The sequence below is a fragment of the Mesitornis unicolor genome, unplaced genomic scaffold (assembly GCF_000695765.1).
Source record: "Mesitornis unicolor isolate BGI_N332 unplaced genomic scaffold, ASM69576v1 scaffold44075, whole genome shotgun sequence".
Classification (NCBI taxonomy): domain Eukaryota; kingdom Metazoa; phylum Chordata; class Aves; order Mesitornithiformes; family Mesitornithidae; genus Mesitornis; species Mesitornis unicolor.
The window spans coordinates 16,810-27,328 of NW_010184272.1; the positions used below are offsets into that span (position 1 = coordinate 16,810).

The 10,519-nt window shown below is 41.5% G+C and overlaps 1 protein-coding gene across 1 annotated transcript; it reads right to left on the bottom strand.

The window, feature by feature from the left end:
* Positions 1-5,080: 5,080 nt before the first annotated feature.
* On the bottom strand, positions 5,081-10,516 carry LOC104533542 (G-protein coupled receptor 26-like; the record flags this gene model as incomplete). The annotated part of the gene is made up of 3 exons (XM_010184412.1): positions 5,081-5,318; positions 9,272-9,385; positions 9,882-10,516. Coding segments are annotated over 3 exons (987 nt in total), but the record flags the coding sequence as incomplete, so codon positions are not given.
* Positions 10,517-10,519: the final 3 nt, after the last annotated feature.

Consider the following 10,519-nt stretch of genomic DNA (forward strand, 5'->3'; position numbering starts at 1 on the left):
AAGTCTGGCTGGGAGCAGCTCATGCATTGCTCACTTACAGAAAAGAGCAGAAGCACCTAGTTGCATCATACAACCTTATGTCCTGGCAAGGAAAACCTGCTGTTCAAGGGAGAAGACCAAGGATGTGCAGAAATGGGACCAGTCATTGGGCTGTGTCACATCCTTAAGCCACAGAGAGAAGCAGCTTCAGATCAGGGAAGGAGCTGATTGCATTTACTGTGCCAGGTGACATTTTGCTCTTCCAAGCTTCTGGCACAGAAAGATATTCATATATTTACAACCTTTCTTAAGGTCATCTCTGCTGTGTCTCCAGCTGAGCCATTAAATATTAAATGGATCTGCTTTCCAAAAATAAAAAGCAGAACCTCTAATTTACTTGTGTAATTAACACCTCCCACAAACCAGGTGTCCTCCTGAAGCAGACCAAACAAGCCATTTGCACTTCACAATCCTGAAATACGCCATGTACTTTTAAGACAGATGCACAGTTGCTTGTTCTTTCTGTGTCCACAAGTGCATGTAATTCTTTTTTGGAAAAAGCCTTAAATACAACGGAAAATATGTCCTCCAGGTGATGTAGTCAAACCCTCCTACTCATGAAGGATAGTTCTCTTCAGTTTGAGTTTTGGATTTTTTTTTTTTAAAGCACTTCACTAGCTAAGTTTGAACATGTTGACATAGGTCATTTTATCTAACAAGGCTCAATGCTGCTAAATTTCTCAGATCCCACATTTAGCCCGTAGTTATAAAGAGCACGATCATTCTCTGTCTGTATAAGAGTACTTGCATTAAAGAACATTGGTTCCCACGTGCTTAATCATGTAATCAGCCTGGCATTGCAATTTAAGTTCAGTACCACTAATACTCGTGTTAATACAAGGTAAATATGTATTCAGTAATCACCAAGATGCACATATTATTTGCAAAAGTTTAGTAGGTGCCGATTTACCCAGATGAATAACATGTCTGCTCTGTAGTGAGGTTCAGGAATTCGTGGAGTGAAAATTCACTGAGGCCTCAGGCCCTCATTGCTCAGTTGCTGTCTAAGCTCAGAGCCACATAAATATTTCAGTAGCACACTACCCAAGAAAACTAGTTTTGTTTTTGCACTTGGGCTGAAGCACATCGATCTTGTCAGGACTTAGCAGGCTGGGATGAGGCATATACTTAAACCTTTTGGGAATCTGTAGTCTAAGCACTTCTTCACCTTTATTGCCTCAGAATCTCAGCCTGACTGTCAGTCTCAGAGCTTACCTGCAATATAGGTGTTAGGCAAAATATAAAACAATTTTATTTCCTTTGGAAGAGGTGACTCTCTTTGTGATAAAAAACCATCATCAGCATACTCACCTAGGAAATGACAAGCAGACCCACTTCCTCTGAAAGGCAGATTCCAAACTCTATCCTGGGTCTTATCAGAAAATATACAAATCTTCAGGCTTGGACATACTTTGGTGGAGGTGTGTTAAGAAAAACAAAAGTTCAATGTCTCCTTATTTGCGTGGACTCATTAAAGGTTCATCGTGCTGCAGAGTTCATACTCTGCCTGCCACTTAGGTTGAGAGTTTCACCCAGGGAAGGTGCAGTTCTCAGCTCCAGCCTTTGCAGCCAAAATGCAAGTTTGGAGAAGGGACTTTTTTGCTGATTCAGATTGCAACCAGAAGCTGACAAATAACAGCCCAGAAGTTTTTGGGCCCAGCTTCTAGAAAATGATGCTTCTCCTACACACTCTTTTAACAAATAACCATCATTTTCCCTAAGCAGCCACAGGTGCGTGAGAGCTCCTTCTGCTATGGAAGGCACCTTATCAGGCAGTTCCTGCTGACCTCCATGGCATTTCCAGCTCCACAACACATCTGCCAGGTATTTTCCAGTCTCTTATCGCCTAGCAAAAGCCACTCCAGGCCACTGGACAGGAAATCCAGATAGATATTCCTGGAGTACTACCTTTGAGTTGGCAAGAGTGTGTCAATGGCAAGATGCCATTTTGGATATCACGCTTCAGCTTTGTTGGAAATCATCTGCTCCCAACTAAACCCTGCTGTCAGGATTGTGTGTCCAAGAGGAAATCCACAACCTTGCCACCTCTGGTGAATGCTCCCATCATGTAAGATGTGTGTTCTTATCTCCAGTATAGCACTAAATCCTTTGATCCTTTTTGCAGGATCCCAAAAAATGGGGGCAAATGTGTTTTTGCTCTACCTCTTCCTATTCCCAAATAACCCACAGCATGGTGAATGAAGCACTGAGCTAACAGGAGTTTTGCTGACAGCAGGTTGCTGGGGAATGAAGCTGAGACCTCTCACTTAATGCTTCCTACTTGGTTAGACAAGTAGAGTGAGCTACTCTGGTGGGGATTGGGGAGTGGGTGGAGAGAAGAAGGGAGAAAGCAAAATTTACCTGCAGAACTGGCTGTGTATACTGAGCAGAGGAAGATACTTTCTGGTAATGCTAAACAAGGCACTTAAACTTCATTGCAAATCAGGACTGAGAGGACTACAGCTCTCCTCACCTTTTCTTAGTTTCTGGTGTCTTTACATCAGGACCATACTGTAGACCTTAACTTCCTAATTCTGTATGGAAATTAAATTTAAGAAACATTCTGGAACACCCAGCACAGGCTCAAAATCTTTTTTTTTTATTTTTAGTTTTTGCTATTTAGACCTAAGCACTTCTGGACATGTTCAATGCTTTGTGAGGCTGTGTGTGTGCATGACAACACCCTCAACTGCCATGAATAAGCTTCATTAATTAACCTAGCATAGCAGATGTGGCCATTTATGTCCTGTTTTATACCTTTAAAATGTGGGTTATAGTTTAATAGCTTTAGAAGTTTATTACTGTAATATCTTTAGAGTCTGTTATATTTTCCTCTACTAAAAAAATCAAAGTAAAGCTTTATTTCATTTGTATGTCTTGGAGGTGACAATTTAATACACTTAACTATATGTAACATATTCCTTTCTTACATCGAGTGTCATTTTGTTTATGAAACCAAAGGTGAGCTAACAGTCATAAGTATCATTAAACTCATGTTTATTCACAGATAAATGCTGTAGTCTATCAAAACTTTTTGGCATAAAAACAACTGAAAAATAACTGAAAATTTAGCATCCCTCCCAGCCCCCACAGAGACATCTGGTCCTTACGTTGCAGCTGAAATGAGAGACAGAAGTATCAGGTTTTGTAATGACATGGCAGAGGGGGCAGACATGTGAAGGCAGACAGGAAGATAGTAAAACTGGAAGGATTACAGAGACAACTTTTTTTTTTCTGAAATACTGTATTTACACAAAAATTGGTTAGAGTACAAATACTTTACTAATAAGACAAAACCATTATAGTACATTCAGTTTAAACACAGGCAGAACTATAGATGCAAAACACAGAGGCCTAAGGTACTTGCATGGCAAAAAAAACCAACAAACAACCAACAACCAAAAAAATCATCAGAATGGCCTCAGAGATAAAAAGCAGGAGATAGGAGAAAATTGTATTTGTTATGCAGCATTACCTTTCCTTAACTTCAATGAGACTGCAATAAGGCGCTCTCCTTCATCATTGTGGATGGTGGGAAAAACCCTCTTGATGTGCTGACTGCTCGACACTGATTTTACAAAACAGTTAAGCGTGTATTTAATTTTCAGCATGGGAACAGAGCCATTAACTTCAAAGGAAATTATATTTGTGCCTAATCACATGCTTATATGCTTAGTTTGACCAGGAATAGCCTTCTCAATGCTTAATAGGGTCAAGTCCAGCGTTACATAAAAAATAAGTGTTCTTTACCATCCTCTTTCTTCTTTTTTCTTAAAATATATTTTAGAATTGCTTTAATTTTCCCTTTACGTATTTGATTAGAAAATAGTAGCTTATTGAATGCCATAGAATATTTTGATTCATATCTTATACAATCAAAGGAATATTGTTCAAAAATAAGTCCCACATTTTTTCAAAGCCTGTTTAGATTTAAAAATAAATAAAAGAGAAAAATACATCTAATAACAAAGCAGCTTTGTGTTTCTGGGCATTTGGCAGCAGGTCTGTTATAATACCTCTCAGATACCTCTTGGTATCAATTAAAATCACCAGATTAATTGATCATTATAAAAGAGAAGATTGTACAATATTATTACAATCCACCAAATATAAGCAATGCATGAAGTATTTTACACATTATATATCCCTTTAAAAGAATTAATATATTTTAGCCCATTTTTTGAAAACAGATAGCTTTTGAAGTAATATATCTTAAACACAGTGGTATCTGTCACTCCTACTGTCTAGCTCATTTTTTTCTGTATAAAAACTTGTTTGAATAGGACTACTAGCTCAGTGATAGAACTACAGTGCTATTTAACTAAATTACATATACATTGTCTTTACTGTTGCTGCTATTATTGTAATCACATACCACTGAAGTGCTAAATATTAGTAACTCAGATATGTGGACTTTGGTTATGCTTGATATAATACTGGCATATCAAATGTATGTACCACTTCCTAAAGGCTATGTTACAATCATGATGCCTAGTAATAAATAATAATAATAACAATCTCAGATTCAAAGTCCTGACCCATACCACTCACTTCAGGCACCAATACAATAAATCAATCAATTAAAAGACTTATTTGTAATGTTTGAAACTAACAGAACAGATCAAAGGCTGCCAAGTTACATGCGCAGCACGGCAGTCTCTGAACCTCTTCTTCCAGCCTGGGGACTCCTGTAGTCCTAGAAGATGCTGGAACATCATGTCTGATGTGGGACACTCCAAAACATGCCAGGTCTTCAGACATGAAACATCAAAAGCTCTCTAAGCTTCTCTAAAGCCACTACAGGCTCTCTTAAAACCCCTCAAGCCCACTCCATTCCCTCAGGGTCAAGGCTTTGCCGTATCTTGTGCTTGACTGCAGACCATGGAAAAGCCTTTCATTAAAGTCCACAAGGACTGCATCACATTAATGCAGCTTTCACACCCTGAAGACACTGTCACCACTGTCAGCATGGGAGGGAAAAGGCAGCCTTCCAGCAGCAGCAAACACCTGTCTCACTCGAAGGGGAATGCTTCTCCTGTTGTTAGTTTGTTCTGTGCAAGCAGTAATCATTTTCAGTGTCGAGGGAGCTGTTGTACCCCGATGACGGATACAGGTCCCTCTTAAGTATCCTATTGACGATGTTGATCAGAACTTTCTTGTACTGTTGACGTAAAAGTGAGTAAACAAATGGATCTGATGCAGCCTTACTGTAGGTGAGGCACTTGCTTATAATTCCCCAGTAGTAATTTATGGTAACAAAAGGAAGGAGCTCTATCAACCTGTTAAACATTAAAGAGAGATGGAAACATTTGAGTGTTATATTCACACTGAGCCCTGTGCTCAACTCATGCTTCATGAAACATTAAAGTAATGCCTATTTTCTTACAGTACATGATCCCTACAGGAGAAGGGCCCTGTACTTACTTACTCCTTGGATTCAATAAAGGCAAAGGGAACTTTCCTAGCAAGTCCAGTGGGAGACAAGAATCATTCCCTCTATGGAAAGGGAGAAAAAGTCTGTATTCAATGTTAATGCTCTCATGCATCGGAGCTAAGAAAGTGCTGCAGTTTATTGCTCACTTTCTGAATCAGAGAGTTGTGCTGGTAAGTGGTCAAAATCTCAGTGACATAATGACTACCTCTCTCCCATGGCAAGCTTGAGATAGACACATTTGACTTAGGGCATCCAGGCTCACTCAACTCATTTGCCTAAGAACAACTGTCTAGTGACATTTGAGACATTTGGGCATAATCGCTTTAGCATCAGGCTGCTGCTCCTGGAAGTTGCAGGTCTCCTCTAGGTTCTGTGTCATAACTGTCAACCCACGTAGAGGCTTTAGATGCTGTGCAGCATCTCAAATGACACCAGAAACCAGGTCTAGTTCACTGAATCCACCCCCTCAGATACAGAACAGGGAACCTGCATGGCACCACTGCTGTGAGTTATCACATATGCAAAGAGAATTCATACTAGACTGTTGACAGAATGATAGAATGACAGCATGGTAGGGATTGGAAGGGACCTCTGAAGATCATCTAGTCCAACCCCTCTGCTAGAGCAGAACCACTTCATACTGCTTTAATATGAAGAGCAACACAGCAGTATCTCAGAGAGATTTGGGTGTGACCTGCAATCCCATAGTATGCTTAAGAGCACAACTGCATCTACTTACCTGTGAAAGTTTCTGCGTGCACTTGACTGATGGCTAGTTTGGTCAAAGAAAACAAGGAGATAAGACCTTTATCATCATTATATGACCAGTTGGCTGCCTCCAGACCTGTGTTTCCTGGTCTGTGCTTCACGGATGATTAGTGGCCTCAGCACCTCAGTTGAGATAGGTGTATTAATTATGGGAGGGGGAAATAGCAACTAAGTTAAACAATTTTTTTCACAGAAGCGAGAGCAAACCTTCAGATTGTTCCAGCAACACACTATGTCTGGCGCACAGCTCATCTGCAGAGGGCAAAATCTCCAGGAAGTTGGAAACAGGATGAGAAGGTTTTATTATCTGTACATTTTTTGTGACACCTTTTGCAGGAGCAAGAATATACTGTTTTGCTATAGTCATTCCAGAAGAAGAAAAAAAAAAGTACCATGAGATAAAACAGCTCTTTTCCGTACCCTACAACATCACTGTTTGAAGGTGTAAGATCAGAAGCTTTCTCAAGGTTTGAAGAACCTTTTGGCTTCTTTCCAAAGTGCAGAGCTCCCAACTTGCAGAATGTTGACTTTTGAAGCAGTTTCGATCCCTCTGCATAGAAAAGCTGACTTACCACCACTAGGACTGTACATTGCACAAGTGGTTGAACTCTGACAGGAAAATGGCAAGTGCATTTAAAAAACAGATTACTTCTGTTTGAGGCTGCTTGAAAAAAAACTCCAGTGAATTCAAACCAGAGAGAACAGGAAGACGCAAAATGTGAGAAATAAATAAATGTACAATAAATTACACTTGCTGCATGGTTGCTTAGGTTTATCCCATCCTGAATATCATCGTAATACCAGAAATACACATTTGATCTTCACACAATTGATGTTTTTATAAAGACACTACACAAAAAAGTAAGGTATCTTTCAGTCATGAAAATAGATATATTACTATGTGTTCCCTTTAATGGATTATGGGCCCAACCATAAGTGCACTGAAGCCAACAGAAGAAAAATTACACAGATTTTAATAAGATAAAGGGGCTGGCCAAATCAAGTCAGCCTTAAAAACATCCATCTGAATGCATCTTAGTATCATTTTCTTGTTTTCAGTGCTCTTACAAAAAAAGATGAAATTCATCTGTCGGCTCTTAGTGAACAGACAAATACGTTGCTAATGATCATAATCTCATTCACATTTCTGAAATGAGGAGCAAATACTGAGCTCACAATGCAACCTGAGTCACCAGGCCAAAAAGCAAAAAAGCAGGGAGGGTATGTTTTACATTGCCTTCACAGAGATTGCTTCAATGCCACCCCCCTAAAAACCAGGATGGGGAGAAATGAGAATGACAGCAAGTCCTCCAACTTCACCTCCACCATCACCTAACACTCTCCTGCTTTTGAGCAAAGAGACTTTGAGGATGTCCTCCCCAAATACTTCCCCTTTTGCTGTCACTGAACCAACTTGGTCCTTGTGACTGAGATGGGTGCTGTACCTTGACACACACATTTACATGAACCAACCTTCAGTCTTCTCTCTAATGTCACATGAGGTGTCAGTTTGTCACACATAGGAAATGCACCACCTCATATTTGCCAAATACAAGGTCTGAAGAAGAACATTACTTTTATTTTAGAAGTTTATAAGAAATATCTCCACTCTGAAAAATGTGACAATGCTGGAATTTGCTGAGCTTGGTAATGTTCAGAGGGAAAGAAGATGTCAAAATCCACTTTGCGTAATGTAATTATATCCTGATGATGGCAAAGGTGAATAGAAAATGACTCTGAATGTTCTGAACAGTGATCAATTAACCTTTTAACTCTGTGATGCAATGTTAATATCTGTAATAATCTTTTCGACTGCAGAGAAAAAAAATTGCAGTTATCCAGGCAATCAGATAGAAACCTCTTTCAAAGTATAAATATGAACTAAAATATATGTCATCCTAAAGGTAAAAAAAACATTGTAATTTCTGTGCTCTGGCCTCAGTCTGTTCCCCTACCCATGTAAGAAAAGGTCAATGACAGTGATCATAAGTGGCCTATATATGTAACTGTGCAGGATCAGTGCACTAAATCTGGCCAGTTTCTGTAAGCTGTAAGTGACTGCAGACCCTGGCACCTTGGCAGCAATCTTGAGGAAGCCCTCACCAGGGTGGTTTTGCAAAGACTAGTGTGCCTTCGTCAACAGAAGTCAGCTCTCTTGAAGTTGTGTTGAATACACTATGAAGTGGGAAATACTTTAAAAGATCACTAGTGAAAGATGTAGCCCATTTCAGTTTAGAGATGAAAGGCTAAATCCTGAGGTGCTGCAATTCAGTAGAGTCATGTTGGCTTCCAGCTTACTGATTTATGCAAGTTTTAAAAATAATAACCATATGTTCTATAAAGACTATGCAAGTATGTAATAAGAATAATACATGACTGCTTAAAAAGGTGCATACCACCAGAGTGGGTGCCAATGATTCTAATTGGTTGAGGAGCATGGTGTTTCCTATACATTTTAAAAGTCTAATTATTTCTTTTTCTGGGAGATAACTCTCACACCTCATCACAAGGCCCTGCTGCACCATTAGCAATACATTTACAGATATTAATATTTCCAGACACAAGGCTTATCTGACAAATTATCAGACTGGATAAATTTAAATTAAGTCATCTCAGCTTCCAATAGCAGCAAGTTTGGCCTTATGACTTTAAAAAAAAAAAAGAAAAGAAAAGAAAAAAAGTAAAAAAAAGAGGGAGAGACCTGAGCTAATCAGGAAAGGCTGTCTGCTTTCCTTTCTATTGCTCGAGTTGTGCTAATAAGGAAGAATGGTGAGTCTTTTAAACTGCTTTCATCTCCCTTTGGCATGTAATTAATTCCTGGTACTTGTCCTAAAAGCCTCTTGCTCTTGGCAAAGGCTCCCAGACCTGGCTGCAATGAAGGAAGGAGCCAGAGACTGCCGTGGCTTCGCAGGACAGGAGCAGCGTGTGACTGTATGAGTGTGTAGCACCATACCCTCCCCGGGCACCTGCTCATCAGAGGGCATATCGGTCCCAGAAAGTTCCTCCTCACCCCCAACAGACAATACTAACCTGGTGATAATATAAGGACCAAAACATATCACGAACGACCCTATAAAAATACTGATTTTCTTGGTAGCCCTCTGCCTCCTCCGTTTCTGCTCGTTAAGACAGCGTTGCTTCACACTGCAAAGGGAGAAAACAGGCGGTGGTTGAAGGCAAGGAGCGAGGAGCCGAGATGTGAGCCCAGGGGAGGGGGGAAGGACTCCCTGTCTCGGGGAAGGGGAGAGCAGAGCAGCTGCTGCGCCGGCTCGGGAGGAGGACAGTTCCCCCGGTGGAAGGGGAGGGCAGGCCCCCGAGGGAACGGGAGGGCAGCCCCGGTTCTGCCGAGCCTCGGGGTGATTGCACTCACCACAGCAGCGGCTCCCTGTTAAAGGGAGCTCGGGCAAGTGGGAGCACACGGCTAGCAGGACTAGCGTTTAGACAAAGCAGACTACAAATGTACAAGCCATCAGCTTCTAGCACTATAAGCAGCATCTGAAACTAGAGGCAGAAAGGTTGACTACGTGGCCGGGGCAGGCAGGAGCGCAGGAAAGGGTGCTGGGGAGGTAGGACATCCTCCCCGCCAGGGGTTTCCACCGCAAGTGCCCCGGGGCTGTGAATAGGAACATGCACGCGTTACCTGGGGTGGATATCCACCAGCAAAACCAGAGTCTGCATGGTGATAATGTCTATCCGCTTGCAGTGGAACCGGGCAACTTTCAACACCTTTAAATAGGTGAAACACAAGATCACCAGCGACAGCATGAAACTGGTGGAGTGAAAGACGATGGTGAAGACTGTAAACCTTCTCCGCTCCGTCTCTTCCTTCAGGTGCAAGGTGCAAGAGGCATAAACGCTGCTGTAGTCTACCCACGAGTAAAACAAGGATACCAAGGGGAAAGTGAGGGAGTGGAGCCAGGAGTAGCCCATCAGTATCACAGCGTCCTTATACCGCATCTTGCTGGTGTAGCTTAAGGGGAACACCACGGCAATCCATTTGTCGATGCTGAGTGCTGCCATGCTCAGCATCGTGTTGGAAGTAAGGAAAGTTTCCAGGAAACCCACCGCTTTGCAGATGCAGCCCCCGAGGGGTTGCTGGTTCCTCAGAATCCCCAGCAAGGTAAAAGGCATGTTCAGGACTGTGAGGAGCAGGTTGCAAAAGGATAAGTTCACCAGGAAAACCCCGGCAACCTGCTTGCGGATCTCCGTACTGTAGACAAAGCATAGCAGCACCAGCAGGTTGGAGAGCAGAGAGACAACCAGCACCAGGACGAGAAG